This window comes from Apostichopus japonicus, chromosome 9, assembly GCF_037975245.1.
Source record: "Apostichopus japonicus isolate 1M-3 chromosome 9, ASM3797524v1, whole genome shotgun sequence".
In the NCBI taxonomy this organism is placed as follows: Eukaryota; Metazoa; Echinodermata; class Holothuroidea; order Aspidochirotida; family Stichopodidae; genus Apostichopus; species Apostichopus japonicus.
Window position 1 is genome coordinate 13,737,541 of NC_092569.1, and position 20,686 is coordinate 13,758,226.

General features: G+C 37.9%; 1 protein-coding gene across 3 annotated transcripts; it reads right to left on the reverse strand.

Moving 5' to 3' along the window:
- Positions 1-290: 290 nt before the first annotated feature.
- On the reverse strand, positions 291-20,292 carry LOC139974163 (probable ATP-dependent RNA helicase DDX43). 3 transcript variants are annotated; one of them, XR_011795412.1, is made up of 24 exons: positions 19,244-20,291; positions 18,728-18,783; positions 17,791-17,914; positions 16,663-16,699; positions 16,035-16,165; positions 15,523-15,578; positions 14,928-15,042; positions 14,407-14,428; positions 13,811-13,878; positions 13,119-13,200; positions 12,715-12,818; positions 12,230-12,285; positions 11,713-11,831; positions 11,086-11,196; positions 9,146-9,219; positions 8,230-8,398; positions 7,723-7,810; positions 7,317-7,376; positions 5,575-5,642; positions 3,925-4,034; positions 3,247-3,385; positions 1,949-2,036; positions 758-1,354; positions 291-674 (listed from the first exon to the last, which is right to left on the reverse strand). XR_011795412.1 is itself a non-coding variant. In XM_071981109.1 (23 exons), the coding sequence occupies exons 1-23, from the start codon at positions 19,626-19,628 to the stop codon at positions 1,061-1,063; spliced, it is 2,553 nt and encodes an 850-aa protein (XP_071837210.1). In that variant the 5' UTR covers positions 19,629-20,292; the 3' UTR covers positions 291-1,060. The 3 variants fall into 3 exon arrangements, 2 of the variants coding, with proteins under 2 accessions (XP_071837210.1, XP_071837209.1); XM_071981109.1 differs by having other exon boundaries at positions 291-1,354; positions 16,035-16,162; positions 19,244-20,292; XM_071981108.1 differs by having other exon boundaries at positions 291-1,354.
- Positions 20,293-20,686: the final 394 nt, after the last annotated feature.

Consider the following 20,686-nt stretch of genomic DNA (forward strand, 5'->3'; position numbering starts at 1 on the left):
CACACCCTTCCTCACATCTGCTATCCCTCCCGATATTCCAGACACTTCCTAACATTCCTTTGCCTCTCCTAACACCCCCTCCCCCCCCCCCACCAACCCTTCTGATCCCTCACTACACAAAGAAGAGAAAACAAATAACAGGTTCATATCTCGAAATCTGCTACTGTAAAAAGTCAAGTTTGATCTTGTCTCCTCCCCATCTTGTTCTTGGGTAACAATTCAAACCTTCTAAATATTTTGGTCTGGTATGCATAGGCTAACAGATAAAATATTGAAATGGGTGGGTGGAAGGGAGGTGGGTGGGGAGGTGGGGTATTTGAAGAGGATGTTAACTGTTCCTTCTGTCATACATTTAACTGATAGATGAGCTCACATGTTCTTATTATATTATCAAACTAGTTTATGTCAGAGTAGGGACAAACCCTAGCCATAACATCCCTCCCCCACCCCCCACCCCCAAAACCCAGACACTTAAAACAGTTGCTAAATAAGCACATTATGTGAAACGTACCTTCTCCTCTACACATTCATGTTACTTTGTGATCATGATTTCCTCATGAACCATTAATGTATGCACTTAACCTGTGTTCCAGAATCTTCTAATTCTAGTAAATTAGTAAATATGAATGTATCAGGGCTAGCACCATCTAGAACATCATCAATGACACCAAAACCTTATTCAGGAATGACTTAATACCATCTACATCATCAAATACCTTATTAAGGAATGACTTAATACCATCAATATCATCAAAACCTTGATCTGGTAATGACTTAATACCATCAATATCATCAAAACCCTTGTTCTGGTAATGACTTAATACCATCAATATCATCAAAACCCTTGTTCTGGAATGACTGAATACCAACTACATCATCAAAAACCATATTCAGGAATGACTCCATACCATCTCTGGCTCCCACATACATTCCACACAGTCTAGACATGAGTGTGTCAGGGCTACAGTAGTCTTTGACCAATATCCCAGCCAACATGCAGTATCTTGCTAAGTACTGCCTCTTGAGGCGATGCTTCTCCGGAGTGACCGCCTAGATGCTTCTAGCTATTAAACCAGTCAAAGCCAGATGAACTGTTACCACCGCCACCTCCTCCTCGATATCCACCTCTGCTTGGTCGGTTGTTGTCACCTCTATTTCCCCAGTCCCTACTCCCTCCTCCACCGGAATCTCGGTTTCCCCAGCCACGGCTGTCTCTTCCTCCCCCTCCTCCTCCACCACGTCCACCTCTTCTTCCTCCGCCCCTTCCTCCTCCTATGCTCTCTAACTCCCTCTGTTTCTTCTCACAATTCCTCTGGTAACGCTCTGCCATCTCGGCCAGTTCATCTGGGACCTTCTGCAATAATGAGTCTCAGATGTTTTAAAACTGTCTTTCTCAAAAATATAAAAGTGGTTTAGAAATACAACCTGGACTGCATGCTAGCAGTGATTTCAAGTGTTTCAAACTTAATTGTGTGTACCTAAAGTCATGCTGTAAGAGAAGATGCCTCTTAAAATCATAAATCAAAATCTTTTGGTTCAGTTATTTGGTATTATCATAATTTTTTTTTAATGGCCAAATTTACTTGTTGCAAAATTTAAAACCAATAGCTCTGTGGACTGGCGTCAACGCACTAGAACTGAATCAAGTAAAATCTAGTTTTGATCCAATCCACCTAAAAGTGATCCGTTTTTAGATTTATGGACTTTCAAACATTAAAGACTATGTTCTTCCTCCCCGATAAACTGGTCAACAACTATGTCCCCCTCCTTCCACTACCCCCCCCCCTCCAACACCTGCCACTTTATTCACTCTCCATTTCTTATTCACAAAGTAATACAATATACTAAGCAAGCAACACTCCATAGTCTAGTGTTACACGTTTGCCACTCTCTGCCCTAGACTTGTTTCTTATAGAGATGGAAGATAATTGAGATGGATATGGCCTACCTGACCCGCTTCTTCCATGATGTTGATGATGTCTCCGGCCCACCTCCAGTCTCTCCTGGTCATAAAGGTCACAGAGACACCAGTCCTCCTACACGGCGAAAAAAACAAACCGCAAAGTTTCGATGACTATTACGTGGTGTGAATGCAATGAGACAGGGAGAATGGATTTAAGTCGGTTGGTGCAAAAGGCCAGACAGAATATAAAAATCTTACTCTACCTACATTAAGCAGAGGCAGGGTTGGATGGTAGCATGCTTAAGCCCAACACATTAAGGAAGGTCTTCTTTTAATACTGTTTAGTGCACTATTATGGGCTGATCTATCACAAGGGGGTGGGGTTGAGAGGGGAGGGGTGGGATTAGGGAGGATACCTGTAACTGTGATTACTGCTTAGCTTATTAATGTATGTCGTCCAGTTACAGAGTGGTTGACAATTAACAATTCATAATCATGGACATTAAATATGAATTTAAGAGACTGACTTCGGTCAGCTTGCGGCTTTGATAAGCCAATGAGGCTTCTTCGCGAGTTCCTGCTTGCAGGAGGATCTAAAATACATTCATACATACATACATTAATGTCAGGGATAGTAAGAGTATTCAGCAGTGCCACAAACTCTTCATGGCGGTGTTAGGTTCAATGATTCTAGTTTTGTCAAACAGGGTATGTTTCTTTTTGTGGACATGCACCAAAAGAAGAATCAGCAGACATGAACATTGGTTGGAAATTGACTGGTGCCCCCTGTGTAAAATTCAAAGTTGACGGTAACGACCATGACTGGCTGGTTGAGCTATATATATATATATATGGCTTATGCTACTTCTGGTGATTCCATTCATACAGTGCTATAACTCATAGCAACAGTTTGCCATGTTTTTGCCAAACTAGATAGGAACTGACATGGCAGCGCCCTCTATCTATTTTGCTTTGAGGTTTTACAGCAGCCTTCATTCATATGAACTGTATTAGTGGTTGGATAGGACCACTTGGTAACCTTGCATGTGGGTACGAACTAAGAAAGTTTTGGAAGAGTGAATTTAAATCTGATACGAAATAAGGACTGCTAGGTTTTTTTTGTCAACATAGAAACAAAGACTATTATTAGCAGTTTATAGATAAGTGTAGGATATGTGATTACCCTGCTCTGCCAGTATGTCCAACTCTGTGTACGTATTCATAAGAAAGTTTTGGAAGAGTGAATTTGAATCTGATACGAAATATGGACTGCTAGGGTTGTCACCATAGAAAGGAAGAGTTATTATTAGCAATCCATCTGTAAGTGTAGGATATGTGATTACCCTGCTCTGCCAGTACGTCCAACTCTGTGTACGTATTCCTCAATGTGGTTTGGACAGTCGTAGTTCAGGACGTGGGTAATATCGACGATGTCTAGCCCCCTCGATGCTACATCGGTGGCTATCAGTATTCTAGCGTAACCTGGAACAAAACAAGTCATAGTTTACGTGACAAGAACGTGTTTTAAATATGTGTACGGTACCAAGGCCAACTAACACTAAATGAATCAAGATTAAAATTTGAGTCAGTGTTTCATCTTTCTACTATTTTATTAGAAGTTCCTGTAAACGATGCAGTTTTGATGTCTTGGCTAACAAGGTTTTGACGTCATGTATTCAAGAGATAGGGAAAAAAAATCATAATAATAATTTTCTTTTCTGCATGTGATAAAAACTAACATGAGAAATCGTCTGGCAATGCAAGGTTTTTGCATTAAATTGAAATCAGAAATTACTAGAGAAGGTTTATTTTTTCGTCCTTTGGTCCTAGTAATTGGCACGTATCGGTAATAGTCAAATTTGTTATTACTTCATATGGCATGCTAAGGTCAATGACGACTATTCCAACCAGTCAGATCGAGATGAAAACACCAATAATAAAATGCATGGAAGGTAATGACAAAATATTAATTTCCATCTTAGAGCTTCAGTCATTAGTATCTATGATGTGATGAACCTTACCTGTTCTAAAATCATCTAATGCTTGCTCCCTGTCATATTGTTCTCTGTTGCCATGGATACACTGCACATTAATGTCTGCCATGAACATATCACTGGAGAGATTCTCTGCACTGTGGAAGGGAAGAGATGTGAACACATCATCAAGAGGAACCAGCATGGAACAAAATGCCTAAAATATATACAGTTTAATACACAAATTCAGTACCTTATGTATTTTAGATCCTCCTACAAGCAGGAACTCGCGATGAAGCCTCATTGGCTTATCAAAGCCGCAAGCTGACTGAAGTCAGTCTCTTAGATTCATATTTTAACGTCCATGATTATAAATTGTCAATTGTCAACAACTCTGTAACTGGACGACATACATTAATCTTGGAGTGACTCGAACTTGGGACCTTATGATTGAAAGGCACCGGTGTTAACCACTGAGCTAATACTCCACACCTTATGGAAAAAACCCATAAACCTCCAATAATGCCAAGCGAATGTGCATACTCTTTGTTTTCCAAGAATTCTTTCCTCACTAACTCCCAACAAAAACCATATCGGGTAAAACTGACATAGCTAGAGAGAAGACCTTTCATGACCTTATATTGAAGTATTTGAATTTTAATCCTCATTAATAATTTTCCTAGGCATAATGTAGGCATATACCTCGTAAATTGTTATATGCTAAGTTTTGTCCAGAGTTATTTTTTCCACACATATCGTTGTTGTCTACATTTTGTTGTGTTCTTGTGGTCACTACCTTGACAAAACAATCCTCGTTTTTTTTGCAGGTGTGTCTAAGTATCCATCGTGTACTTACAGTAATATAGTATATCGTAACAACCTGTATTGAAGTTTGTGTACACACGTGAGAATATAAAGCAAAACTGAATTTAACTTTATATTACTTTAATACCAGTGCAGGGGGCTGTTGAAAAATCAAATGATTTACCCAATCTTAGAAATGCATATTCACAATCTTTCACTTTCATGACAACACAAAATAATCCTCCAGACATTTTTTGAAACAGTTACCTATTAAGTTTTAATATCCTTGAACCAATAGGGTGAATTTGTCATTAGAAAATGGACGAATACATTCAAATGTCTGCCACGTAATTCCACTCAGAGTGTATGTCATGAGTATAGAAGACACTCATATTGTTGTAACATTCTATCCATCTGATATCAATTTTACTAGTTTTTATTGGTTTTTTACTTTTTCTCCACACATTCCTGTCTTTGTTCTTCTCTAGTTTACTCCCTACCCTCTTCCCTTATTCCTCTCTTTGTTCCTCTACTGTTTATCTCCTACCTCTACTCTTCCCCCTGTTGGTTTCTTTCTTTCTTCTCTCCAACCCTTGTCTACTAATCCCCTTACATCTATCTCTTTCGTGTTCACCCTGCTCATTAACCTGTCTGCATTCTGTGTATGTATTTGTCCCTTCTGTTACTGTTACTTGTCATTCAACCTCTGAAGAAGATCCTGCTAGGATCGAAACGTCAGGCCAACTTACTTTTACACATTCTCTTAAACAGGCTCTTTAGTGGATAACCAGTTTGCTAACAGTTTTGTTTTAGTTTAGTTTTTATTTCTTATAGCATTTCCATCAGTGGTGGCAAACGTCTAAACAACGTATAAAGAGAAGTGGTATTACTTACGTCACTTTCCTTCCTACGAATACTAACACCTTGTCTGTTTCTGACATATTTTCGATGAAGTCCATCAGCTGAAGCAAAAAAAAAAGAAAAAGATACCATGATTATCTTAAGAATAGGAAGGCTAACATGGATCTATATCTAGTTTTATACAATACAGTGTCTACCTTTACTGGGCTTGCCTGACTGGCATCAGCTTCCATATAAGTACATTGATTATTATACATAGAGGCTGTCAGTGTTTAGCATGGATAATTGCTCAAGAAAACACTGCATGGATTTAGGTTTTGGGTTTAAGTTATTGATGCAATCTTACAGAAAGTCGCTATCAAGCTAAGGACATTGTGTGACTGCATGTACTCTGAATGCACTCTTAAAGCACTTAATACACTCTTAATGCACTCTTTATGCACTTAATACACTTAATACACTCTTAATGCACTCTTTATGCACTTAATACACTCTTAATGCACTCTTTATGCACTGGTTATTGTTTTGTGCATTTAACTATACAGACTTGTGACACTACCTGGGGAGCACCTGAAGTCGTGTATTCTGAGGAAACAGACGGGCGGCTAAAGTGATTTTAAGATTGTTTAAAACCCAAAACAATTCTCTCCTGATTCTGACACTGAAGACGACCAGCTGGGAATATATATAAGATGCTCTACTAGCACTGGCAGACTACTACTACTTGGCCCAATGGCCTTACAGGTAGGGTCCAGTGTTGGGCATTGTTACAACAGTATTCCTATGGCTATCGGTGCCAGATTATCCAATAAGACAGATGAGGCAATAAAGCAACTACCTAGGAGGAGCTTCTAGCTCCTGGTGCCTTCCAAGGTGAAGAGGGCTCTTGGACAAACTTCTAGACAAGACATACCAACGTTCTGTTTTTGTTTGAGCAAAACTTCAAGAAGAGTAAAGCGGGAAGAGGCCCAGGGGGAAAGCTGGAGGGGTGGGGGTGGTTGGAGACCCCCAAAAAATAGGCCGAAAGGGAGTTAATCTAGCACGCTTCACTACATTAAAGTTAAACATGGTATTTTCACTCGTTGAGTTGAACACGATATCAAGTCACCGACTAACTTCATTCAAGTACCAAACAGCCAATGTACCTCTCTTAATACTAGATGGATTTTGAGTTTGACTTGACTGGTAAACTTTGATTTAACATAATACCTGAAAGTATCAGAATGTAGAAGTTTTGATACAAAAATTGGCATTTTATTTTAAAACCAACAAATCCATTGTAAATTCCAAGGAAAATGAAGAAGAAGAAAAAGACACTTCAATTCTGCCAAAAACAAAACACAGAAACCACCATCTGTTTTTCTCTCCTTGTTTTTACATAACCACTTAAAGGCATTGAAGACTCGCCCCAAACGGCGTGCCGCCCTCTGAAAATTTCCGTTGCTTGCAAGTGAAGTTTTTTCTTGTTGCTACAAAATGCAGACAGTAATGAAACGTGATACCTTGTTATCTTTTATCTAGACCTGAGATGTCCATCGCTGCTATGTACACTGTGTTGTGGGTATTGACCGTAGCTGTTATTGACAGTACACTAGTGTCTAATTACCGACAGTAGCAAGCTGTGTTTGTATTTTCTGGGATCGATGGTGGTGTCTAACAATTCTGTTACACCTCATTCGAAACTAGGTCAGATTACCGGCATCAGATGGTTCTTTGTGCCGAATATTCACTCCCTTAATAGAATGACCTTTTTAACATTACTTTGTCATACTTACCCTGTCTTTCTTCTCCTCTTCTTCAACAAAATCCACCAGTTGTGTGACACTATGACAGGCCTAGTGATGGAACAACAGAGAGGAAATTATTGGAAAGCTACCTCAAGAAATAGATACAGTTTATATCAAAACCCTTACGGGCAGCAGGTCATGTTTACAATGTTAAATGGCCACTTAAACATATCCAACTTAAAACTTAAAACAGTTTCCTCTACTACTTGTAAACAAAGATTTTCTTGATCACCAAAGGGTGCACTTAATTGATAACAAGCCTAATTTTATGAGTTAACAGCAATAATAATTTTCACTTCTGTTTGATTATTCATACATCAGAAGAGACACGCAAAGGTTTTTCGGACATGTAGCATAAATTATACGATTGGGTGTCAGGGGAAATGAAACTCACCGAAAGATCTAGGGAACCGACGTTGACAAATATTGGATCCTTCATATACTTTTGCGAAAGTCGTCTCACACCTGGCGGCCATGTTGCACTGTTGTTGAAAGAAGGCATAAGGCATATGTAATCATGTAATGGACAGAAATCAAACAGAAACATTTCAAGCATAGAAAAATTTAAAGAAATGAAAACCTTGAGCAATCCCCATGAATTCCTCACTCCCCTCCCCCCCCCAAAAAAAAACAAAATTGCAGTTGAAAATGGAATCTTACCAGAAACTTATGTGACCATTTAATGTAAAACTGCTTTTGTATACAAAAGTTTGGTCGTGTGTAAAAGTAAGTTGGCCTGACGTTTCGATCCTAGTAGGATCTTCTTCAGAGGCTAAAAGCCCCTTTAATTTAAAAGATAGGTCATCGCAGTTGGTAAGCTTCAACCCTCAACCAGCATCAAACAAGTATTTTCGGACTTGGTCAAAACACTTATAATATCTTTTGTCATTTCAGTCATTACCTGGTCATGATAGTCTGTCTGTCCGGTCTGACGTCCAGCAGTATTTTTAATATCTGAGGTTCAAATCCCATGTCCAGCATACGGTCAGCCTCGTCTAAGACCAGCATGGTCACAGATTCAACATTGACGAACTGATTTTGAATCAGGTCGTTTAATCTGCCGGGTGTCGCTGAGAAGGAAATGAGAGAGAACAAAAGTATAGATTGCTAGAAGAAGAAACATTAAATAAATGTTGGGACCGGGATGACGATTTTGAGGAACTTTATCGGACAAAACTTCTGACTTTTGAAACTAAACGAGATCTTACAGGGATAGCGCAAACATGTATGCTTATTAGTACTGTACATGATTTACATGATTTTCGTCATTAGTTAGCAAAAGGGAAATTAAAAAGGAGTGGTATAGAAATTTAGTTAACAAATTGGCTTTTGAAGAGAACTCACATATCATTAACAGACACATTCATGACTCGATATACATATCGATATACATATCGATATACATACCGATATACATATCGATATACAACTGAATGACATGTTTCACAATTTGCTTCGAATGCATTTAACACTAGGTACAACAAAAAGTGTCCTAGTGTCAAATTTATTAGGGATGATATCCAACTCACTCATTTGTCACAGAAAAAATATCTAGGAGCGTGTCCCTTGTGTAATTGTCCAACATGCAAACGTTGACAGACTTATTTTAAAGGGAAAGAAGGGTTCATTTTATCTGCCAAGCGTTGCCAAGAGAAATGAAAGGAAGTCGCAAAAGTTATGCAAGAGGTGTGTATTTATATCAAAACCAACATTACATCTGTTTTGATGGATTAAGAATTTTTTCACTGAAAATAGAACCTATTTTACAATGAATGAGACCTTATTGGACATCTGGGACATGTCTTTTATTACCTTACCGATAATTATCTCTACTCCCTTCGTCACGACATCAATCTGCTTTCGCCGGTCGCCTCCACCGTACACACAGACACTTGAATAGAAATGAATTATATTGCAAATTATTATGGCTGAATTTTCTGAACATGTTTTACAAAATGTCAGAATAATTATTTCATTGGGATCTAGCCGAAACCAGTCTGAGTAACTGATAACTGATAGTATAAACATAATGAATGGTTATAAGTGCAATAGTGCAAATATTTAATGAGTTGAAAGATGAAATGTTCCATTCACCGAGGCGCAGCCGAGTTGAATGGAACAAATCACATCTTCCAACGAATGAAATATTTGCAATGTTGCACAAATGGCAACCATTCTTTATTTGTTTTACACAACACCTTCAAATTTGGATATAATTGGATATAAAATGCACTCATGCAACAGATTGTTTTGAACAGACAGGTTTCTCTACTCTCTTACCACTGAAAAAAGTGCTATCAAAAAAGTATAACACATGATTCTATTTCATAGAGTGCAATAGAGCGGATTTTGCATGCAATCGACCAGGAATTGACCAATCAAATGGCCGAAATATAATTAGGTGTTGTATAATACCTAATGACAGTCAAATTTATGTACTTGGTGCAGATTCTATTCCCATTTCTCACAAGGACAAGTGAATATTCCCCGTACACACAGACACTTGAATAGAAATGAATTATATAGCAAATAATTATGGCTGAAGTTTCTGAACATGTTTTACAAAAATGTCAGAATAATTATTTTATTGGGATCTAGTGGAAACCAGTCTGAGTAACTGATAACTTAAACTGATAACTGATATAATGACAGTCCCAACGACAGTCAAATTTATGTTTTTGGTGCAGATTCTACTCCCATCCCTCACAAGGACAAGTGAATACTTATGTCTGCTTGCCAAACAAAGCTGAAATGTCTCCAACAGATTAAAAATATGTTAGCTTTCCGCTGATATGTGGTTAAATATATTCGTGACCAATGTACACAGTTTCTAAACTAGTAATTATTTTTGAAGAAAATTGTGACAATTTTGCAAACAGCAATCTGCCTATGTCACCAGTGTTTAATAGGAAAGAACAAACTAAAAAAAAGCTAAAAAACATTAATGTTGAAATGGTGCCTTTTTCGATGTCAGTATTAGACTTGTACAAATATACATTGTTGTCTATGATCCAAAATGGAAACAAGAACTGTAGAGAGGTACTTCATGCTGTTGGGGTGGGGGTGAGGTTGGCAGGGTTGGGGATGGGGGGGTGGGGGGTTGGTGGGGGAAGTCATTTGGTATCATAAGGAACCCTGACACTAAGGGTAGTGATAAGGATGACAGTTGAGTTTGTTCCACCTAAGTTTTGTGCTGTTTTTCTGTAAAATTTGACAATGATGTCGATGACAATGATAATAGCCAAGGCCATTTTGAATCAGGTTATAAATGGTGCAATTTCATCTACCAATTCAACATTCCACGATTGATTCCGGCAAATCAATGTACTTCTACGACAGGTTGCAGATTCGGATTTTACACAACAAGAACCATCCTTGGTGGTTAATATTTTTATAAATTAAAACAACTGCGAAATGTCAAGTAACAGAGGTGACTGTTCATTACCTGTTAAGACACCTAGGTAATATTACGGAGCAGATAAGAGAGGGTTTATACCAGATGAACCAACACAGGGGACACAAATAATTGAAAGAAGATACTGTGACCTCGTATAGTAACACGCTATAGCTGCTATTCCTGACATACCACCGAATTGTACAGTGCCACTTTCAATTCCACACTCAATAACAGAAATATAAACAATTTTTTTCCATTTTTGTTCTAATAAAAGCCAAGCCACATTTTAAAGCAGGCTTCAACCAGCATCACATGGACGGTATTAGTTTGAATTTTGAATTTCATCCCTGTGAGACTCACCATTTTATGCCTTTGTAGGAGTATTTCCTCACTTCACTCTCAATCTGGAGGGCCAGCTCTCGTGTCGGAGACAAGACAAGAACATTCGGTCCTCCTCTTTGAGCCCGAGGTCTGCAAAAAAGGGTACAAAGTAAATGATGAAACAAACAAATGAAAGATGCAAGCAAGCAAACAAATATTATTCACTCCCCCCCCAATTAGTTTGCTTTTTTTACAGATCAGCCCACTCATCTGCTTAGGTAACATTCATCACCAACAACACAAGTCTTGACTCCAATATCTACAGTTCTCATTGCACTTCTGTCTGCAAAAGTAGTAACTACTAGGGGTGAGACCAAACCGAGCCATAAGATTTCAAACTTTGAAAATATTTTAAGGAAAGAGTTAGAGAAGATGCTTGTTTTCACGATTCCCGCATTCAGGAAGAGCTCCCCACCATGGCACAGCGGGGAGATGCATGCCATGAGTAAATAGAGCCATTAGCCCACCTACACATTCTTGAAGGATTTAAACTCTGAAGTATTTTACGTACAGACTTTGAAAAAAAAAATAATGCAACATCAAACAAACAAAGAGAGTGAGTGAGAACATGAATGAAAATTTCGGAAGTTTTGTCTGATTACTTACGTAGGTTGAAGATCTATGTGGATTAACCCTGGTAAGAGGAAAGCCAGAGTTTTTCCGCTCCCAGTCTGAGCTATACCTATCAAGTCATACCCCTTGAGAGCAACCGGCCAGCCTTGACACTGAAGATGGAATACGGATAAAACGTTAATCTTAACAGGTAAAAATGCAGAAGCCCTATTCAACTGGAAGAATCAAGGTATCATGTATACACAGGGTGTACACGACATTAGACAGAAACGAAATAATTTATATGCATATTAGTTATTCAAAAACAGCATTCATGCAATTTTGCAAAGGGGTTTACACATAACTGATAGTACTAAACCAAGAACATATTCTTAGCTTTACTTAAAGTAACAGTTTTTTGTTCTTCTTGATGTTCAACATCATCTGTCAATACATTGTAAATTGTGTAGAAAAAAAAAGGAATTGAAATGCTTATTTGTTGCGACGATTCAAGTTTGATTCCAAAAAAAAATTGTCCTTACTCCAAGAATATTAAACCGAAAAAAATTACCTGAATTGGTGAAGGTTTCTCAAACTTCTGTTTCTTCATTTCTCTCAATATATCAGCTGCATAAAGAATGACAAACAAGATGCAGAGATGTAAGAAACATTAAAGTTGACGAGTCAAATATCGTTGGAAGACCAGCTTTCATCTGTGTTTACCACTTAAAGATCGTTCCATTGATATTGGGGCCAACTACATCTTAACATCCCAGTTTAACAGAAAACCGATAAGTCATATGACTGCTGCTGAAACTGGATATAAAACCGGATAATTTTGCGGTGGTACAGTAAGCTACTCTATTATGACGTTTCTGATGTATTCATTCACATCGGATTCGACTAAAATTTACTGAGGATATTTTCCGTGGATTCACACCATGATCATCAAGAACTGAACGAATGTCTTATGTCGATGTGGAAGCCTGACACAAGAGATGACTGGCATTACTGCCGACTTACGATAATCTTACGATAATCTTACGATAAACTTACGATAATCTTGAAAGGCATCCTCAAATGTCTGGATGGGATTTGGTATCTTCCTGGTTGAGGTACCCTCTTCTATCTGGTCTTTCACAATTACTCCAAGCTTTTCTCTGCAAAATGAAAAAAAAAACAAGATGAAAAGATGGATTTTCACAGAACACTTTATAGTGAGTACAGTATGTATATTCATTCACTAGATCATGATATTTGCTGTAAAATACTGTTATTTTGCGGAATAAACTGTCATCACCCTGACAACCCCCCCCCCAGCCTGCCTCCCCTGCCCCAACTCAGGTAAAACAAAAATTATACTGTTAGATAGCATTAGAAGTACTGGTCTGAAAGTATGCATTGCACTGTAAATAACTTGTGGTCATCCTACCAGAAAATATATCACACAAAATAGTCACCTGGCATCCTCAATTTCTTCTGGTGTCATTGCAGCAATTTGGGGATTTTCATGGTAAAAATCTTTAATGATTGGTACAGCATCTGAGAATGGATCATGAATTAAATGAAACCTGAAGTTTTTCTGAGAAATCACAGTGAAATAACTTTCAAGAGATTGCTTCAATTTTAAGTAAGCTACTGTTGACGAAGCCAAATTTCGGTCAAAATCCTGACTTTGTAAAAACACATTCTTGCCAAACGGCCACTGACAGGGACACGATGTATTGTATACACGAGAACAGCATTCACAGCCTTTGCGACTTCTTTCCATGCATAAAGTTTGGTCAGAGCTTTTGCAATTTCTTCCATAGCTAGGTAGGATTAACTCTAACTCGTTTATAAATAAAGTATTAAAAGAACAATGGACTAATCCTCACTACAAGATCGAGGAAAATTCTATTGTATATGAAGAGAAATAATTTATCTTGTATCGCAATTGCACAGTGCTAAGTGAAATGGTCAAATTGTAAAAACAAGTCCAAACGTTTTTTGTTTTACACAGAAAACCATGGTATTTTGTGAGACAGAAAATTCCGAGTCCTTAATACTGCAATTTGCAACGCTAACTTAATTCCCTGGAATGACACATGTGACAGACACTAACAATATTCATCTGAACGAAGCAATTCAAATTATTATAAATGATACTTACCTGCCCATCTTGCCAATTCCCTTTCTTTGGCAGCTTTATTCAGCGCATCCCAGTCAATGTTCGTTCGGCTGAAAATAAGCAGAAGAGATAACGTTACAAGCAAGATACGATTTATATGAGAGTTACAGAGTATCTGTTTTTCAGTTAAAACGTATGATCCTTGTGCATTGCAAAAGTATAAAGTGTTATGTGTGCTGGCTGAATGTGGAGGGGGGGGTGCATAAGGGGCTTCAGCAGCATGGTCGATTAAACAACTCGGAAATATAGAATTAAGAAAAGTGTGTTCTGATTTTCATAACACGTTTATGATGATGGAAGACTTCAAATAGGTAAACAGGTGAGATTATTGTCTCCCAGCCCCCTATTGCCCAATCTGGCTCGCAACTTTCCTAGCTGTAAGTTAATAAGGACCGCACCAGAATCATTAAACATTAATCATTAAACTAGGAGCCTTTGAATTTTGAGCTTCTGGCCACTTGGACGTTGCATAGGATTCAATCCACAATCATTACATAACCAGAAGTACCACAAAAGAAAGGTAATGTTCCTGATACCAGGTTGGTTTCTAAAGTTTGTTGAACAAATTTCAAACTTACTCAGAATCCATGAAGCCACCACCTGGAAGAGGGAGAAGAAATCAAAGAGATGTTGACAGGTTTTCCTAAATGCTCTTATAGTATTGACTACGTTAAAGTAAAGCAAGCCTAGGATTTAACAAGTTTAGCCACACTATGCATGTGCATAAACAAAATCCTACTTGTTAAAATCAAACGTCCACTGGCATTTTTGTGAAATTAACATAACAACCCTACTGCCCTAAAACCACAATCCCCAGTGGCTGTTACCTTGAATTCATACAAAAGACAGAAAGTGTCTTTACTGGCAGAAAAATAGCAGTGCTTATTACTGGCAAACAATGAAATCCACCGGCATTCAGGTTGGTTAATAGCTTAAGTTTCAAAGTACTGGTAAGTACTCTTGAATTGGAGGTGACTATGACCTCTCAGTTTTCATGTCACTTCCACTAAAAGTTAAAGACACATGCTGGAAAAGTCACTCAGTATTAAACAGACAGTGAGTATGAGAATAGGTCTACTGAATCATTTAATTAACTTACGACCAAAGGAAGGATTCAGTAAATTGTTAATCATCTCTTTGGCTTTTGCGATGGACTCTGTACTTCCGGTTATATCTACGGTGGTGTTGTACCCGTCACTGTACTCGTGCCAAATCTAATCCCCAAAAAACGGAGAGAGGGTAAAAATAATATTCACAAGTTGTTCATCTTTATTTAATAGATATAAATCAATAATATCAATTGTAGTATCATCGACACATTCATTTCTCCATGACTGTTCCTTATCTCCCCTACCCTACTCCCCACTGCTCCACCCCCCCCCCCCAAACAAAAGGAAGTAGTTTCTGAAGCTGGTTACCTGCAAAATTTACCTAATTATTTACTAACTGTAAACTTGTCCCAAATCCTACATGCAATATAACATTGTTTTAGATTACTATGCAAGGGTTGCAAAAATGTTCATACCTATCTTTTGAAAAAGATGGATTTTTCAGTGAAAAGTAAACTAAATGTTGCCAGAAATAATACACCAACAGTACTATAGAACAGATTGTAAACGAAGACATTGTGCTCCAGTCATTTCATTACAGAGATGAAATCATGTTACAAGTCCAGCAAAATCTTTGTTTCCCACCTTCAATTTCACACCACAACCACTTTCAATCTCCTTGATCCTGAACACGTTACGTCCTATGAAGAGAGAAAAAAGGAAGACTTCAAAATACTTTTTGAGGGGTAATAATTGTTATTGTTTCACTTCATTCATTTGTGTCTTCACAACACAGTAAAACAATTAAAACAAAATAAATTAGAATAACAGATGTGAAAGGAAGTGATCTAAAAACCCTTGTGGGCTTAACGAGTAAAAAAAGCTCCCTGAAAAAGAAGAAAGAAAAGAAAAGAAAAACAAAAAAATACAAAACAAAAAAGAAGAATCTGTTGCAGGTTTAATAAAAGATATGGGAAGCCATTTGAATGTACTTTAGCAACCATTGGGTGACACAATACAGCACAGAGGGGAAAAAAAAAAAAAAAACATTTCTTTGTGTTCCAGTTGTGACTGGTGGGCAAACATTACGGTTGCTTTAAATATTAATTTTTCTTTCCTATAATGCCTCAACCCTAAAACAAAATGACTGTCCTCACCACTTAGTTTATTGACGTGATCGTTCGTGATTGACATCTGTTCTGTGCTACCTCCAGTGCTGCTCTCTGCTGTATTACTGTGTGTATCACCTCCCCAGTTATCTGTTGTTCTGTTGGGTCTCTGATCCCTGCTGCAGAATAAATAGGAAAAGCAACAAATTTCATAAACAAATGGAAACAATCACTTTTCAAATCTAGACGTTTGTTTGATCATTGCTATTCTGGGATTGACTTTTTCTTCGCTATTTTCAGTTCAGAATTGAAAAAAAAAATAGAAAGTATTAAAAGTAACATTCTGAAAAATGCATAATTGAAATTACCTAGTGTATGATAATGACAATCTTGCTGGCTGGATGCAAACCAGCAGGAAGCCTTAAACAAGCTTCGATGGCCATTTATTGCCACAGCTTACGTTTTTATTTACTGTTCTTCAGACTGAAAGATTGGAGGGGGGAGCAAGCAAGTTAAAAAGAAGCAAATACGCTTTCAATCATAACAGAGCCTTTCTGCAATTGGATGAGTAGTTTGGTTTCATCTGCGATGGTCTTGGCTTCGTCCATCGAGAGTGGCTTGGTTATTAGTATAAATTTAGTAAATTTGCAAAAAATATATAACCAGTTTAACTCACCTACTATTCCTGTAAGAGCTGCCATAGGAATTATCACCTGTAATAAACCCAAGCAAAGATTGACACAACTTTATAAAAAATTGACAGCATTGAGGAATGATGGATACACAGATAAATCCACAAAGTGATGGGAGTGTAGCTACGTGTATGGTAAGTACAATAACTTGTAAACCAGGTGAGGATATGACTCCTTCATCAACGTTTTCACTGTCAATTTATTATCAATGATTTTTTTTAAGCACATACGGAACGTTAATAATTCCGGACCTTCTTAAACCATGAATAGATTGAGATATTGATGATAAACCATGGTTATTTCAGCAGTGAAGAACATTTTTGTCTCCATGAACAGTTTTGTGAACATTACCTTTTGAACATTCAACATTTTTTGTCAAAAATGTGAAAATTTTTCACATGACAAGATGATGGCAGAAGGGGTGAAAGTTACAATGCTGTACACTTGTGCAGATGTATATTCACAGGTTTAAACTGTGAAGAGAATAGTGTAGCTGATCTGGTACATGTACATTAACACCCAGAAATAACCGTAGGCCTACGTACATCCATCACCATTTGGGACATAATTTGGGAAAAACTTCAGGCAGTTTGATTGATAAAGTGCTATGGGCAACTACACAACGTTCTGCCGTACATTACATACTTCCACAGAAATACATGTAGCCCACAGTCCTCATAGCAGATGAAAGGTACATTATTGATAAGCAATATTTACGGTCACATTGCACGAGTACGAAATTAATTCCTTTCCTTTGTTACATCAGCTCAAGGACAAATTGTGAAAATACCAGTCAAAGAGAGTGCGTCGGTGTTATTATTTTATGACAAATTTGTAGACACTTAACCTAAGTACCTACAACAGTTTCGAATGACAGCAGGTGGATTTAAACCTAAGTACTGTAACCTGCTTGGCATGGCTTTAAGTTTTGATGGTATCTTGTTCTTACGACAAACTGGTTCACATAATTAGTATATCAGCTAATAGTATTTCTTTGACAGACATGAACTATTTCACAGCACTGGTACAGAATTGTCCATGACACTGCACTTTGATATGAGAACCTGTTTGGAAGTGTGAAATAATGTTTCAGAAAATGAATCTGCATTCACCACGTGAGCTTGAATATTCCCTTGGTTTGGTTAAATCGTCGATGAGTTGCTTGGCCGTTTGGACAGCAGATGGATCACCACTGATGGTCACCTCTGTGTCCTCACCACTGCTGTTTCTCTCAACCTGGATGAAAAGAGACGTGGACCTTTAACATTGGTACCGCTACAGATCTGAGGTCATTTTACATTATTTAGCTGCATGATCACTTACATAGTAAACAGTACAGTGCCCTTTCAACAGGAAGTTAATACAGATATATTTTAGGAACATCTATGATCTACTGTAGTAGACTAGTACAGCAGCTATTGAGCTCAAAATGAAAGAAAACTGCTGTTGGATGAAAAAACCCACCTAACTATGACCTGGCCAGGATCAAACCCCCAACCTACGGATTCCTAAGCCTACAGTAATTGCTTCAAATCCACTCGGCCACAGCACCGGTTATAAAATCTTCTCATATTTGCAAGGTTGAACCATCAACAGTGTTAACACTAAAATCAATGACAGTATGAGAATATCTTAGAACTTGTTTGAAACACTTATGATTTAGCAAAGACATTTATCACCGGAGAAAAAAATAGGTACTGTAATAAATAATGAACTGATCAAACATTCAATCAAGTGACTTGATATTGTCATTCAGAGACTTGTTCAAGGCTTCACTCTTTTGAAGTTTGATATTATCCAAATTATGGAATTGTTTCTAAGCAGGTAAGGGAAGTTGTCACATAGTTGACCAATGATGATTGTAAGATCTGCTTCTCCTTATGGACAACTTATTTTAATTTTAAGTATAGTTTTGCACTTGCCTGCCCAGCCACTATTCCCAAACTTACCAGGTTTTAGCATCCAATAATTGATGAAACTGCTTAAAATAAATAACCAGCAACTAAAATTTTGATTACCCTTCTATTCCATCATTTCCTTCTCATTTACCTGAATCGTTGCTCCACTAGTCTCTTGAAGCTCTCTTATCTTAGATCCTTGACGACCTGAAGGCAAAAAAGAAGACAGACATACTTTAAACAAGTTGAGGACATCATCTGTATTGCTAGTACCGCTTGAGTACAAGGTGCCATGTTTGTTTGCAAATATACTGTGGTGGAGAATCCAACTTGTGGCCTCCATGGCTTCAGTCAGACATTGAGGAAAAAATGACACAATTATGAAGCAATTCAAAGGGAAGAAATTGTACTGAAGGTGACAAGAAAAAATTATGCAGCTCAATGACCCAACTTTGACCTTTCAAATATAGATTTATTTCAAAGAAAGTACAATGGTGTTATACCATTTGATGGAGGTGTTTAAGTGTTTGCTTTTTTTTTTTGGGGGGGGGATAGGGGGAGGAGAGATTTGAGGTCTAAATATATAAGACTCCAACAATGCTCACATTTCAGGTTGTAGACATGGAATAGTCACCCTTTTTATTGTGATTACTTTTCAATTACTTACCAATGATTCGACCAACCATTTGGCTTGGTACTGTTATGACTACATTCTCAGAACCATCGGTTTCTTCTGTTTCATTTCCAAAACGATCTCTTTGTTGTCGGCTCCCTTGGTGCGGTTGTTCAAGCGCCGAGCCTCTGCCGCGGCCTCGACCAGGTCTCAGAGATGAGGATGAATTGTTGTCCCAACCATTTGGCTGGTGCCTTGATCTGTCTTGAGTTGATCTATTGTAAGTCCTTGGCCTGTCTGAATTGAATCCACCTCTCGTGGGACGATATGACTGTGGTTCATCTCTGTATTCAGGATTGGAATTAACCGTGGGTTGGATGTTGACTTGCTTTTGAAACTGATCACCTAAAGAAATTTCTAAGTCCCAATCTTCTTCCATAGTTAATAAAATAGTAAATTCAGGGTCACTGACTTTAGAATCCTTGTATTTTATTTGTAATGGAGCATTGACTATTGAGTATGGGCCTTTGTCCCATGTGACAATGGTAAGATCTTTGATTTACATATCAACTTCAAGTACCTTCCGTTATTCTAAGACTAGTTTGTGGTTATGACAGTATTGGCGATAATGTATGCGATACAATTCACCATGTACTGTACGGTATTAAGTCTGAAGACAGTACAGTGTGCTGCAACCGCAAAATACTTGGCTAGGCTTACTATACTGTAGCCTACAGTGTAGGCCCCTAGGTCCATGCACTGACAAGGCGAGTATTTAGTAAATACAGTAATGTGGTATTCGTAACCTATCGCAGGGGAAATGGGAATTTCCCAGTTTGTGAGCGCTTCGGCTTGTGTACACAAAGATATTGCACGATTTACGTTAGGTGTTACCTCCGTGACTACGTCCTAACTGAGGATTTTCGTTCGTTCTCCTTTCAAGGTACGTGTTGTTGAGCCTGTTGCAGTATGGCTCTGACAATGAAAAGACAGCCAGTTGGACTTGGTAATATTTCAAAATACAGTAGGACTACAGTAGGTCCTGACGTTTAATTTAACCGGTCACGTCTGTGTACTGTACAAACCATGCATGATGCGTATGTACATGTGAGCGAGTTGAAGACAGCATCAAACAATAGTAGCCACTTGCAGCTACATTCAAGTCACTGTTTACCACTGCGTGAATAGTGGTTTCTGGTAACATAGATTCATTCATAAATGTAAGTAGGCCTATTATCAAATTAAAGGCATACTTGATCTTCATGCTAACGAACTCTAGATACACATATATATATATTCTTGACTTAATTATTCATCCTTACCTATAGGCCTTTCTCAATTTAATGAAGCCCGTTGCATGGCTTTAGTTCAGAAACATGTTACTCAATTTACGAAATACCTTTAATTTATTTATCAAATCAATGATGAGCTAAAAAATACCAATGAAGCCCGGTCTTTTCATCTTCAAAGTTCAGCATACAGTAATCATCGAACAGC

What these genes read in the sequence shown, in the direction of transcription:
- LOC139974163 (XM_071981108.1), bottom strand. Translation starts at nt 19,628, where the DNA reads ATGGAAGAAGATTGGGACTTAGAAATTTCTTTAGGTGATCAGTTTCAA. An exon ending in GGAATATTCAAGCTCACGTG is followed by an intron (nt 16,700 to 17,790) that starts GTGAATGCAGAT and finishes GGTTTATTACAG; the next exon opens with GTGATAATTCCTATGGCAGC. An exon ending in GTTGTGGTGTGAAATTGAAG is followed by an intron (nt 15,043 to 15,522) that starts GTGGGAAACAAA and finishes TTTGGGGATTAG; the next exon opens with ATTTGGCACGAGTACAGTGA.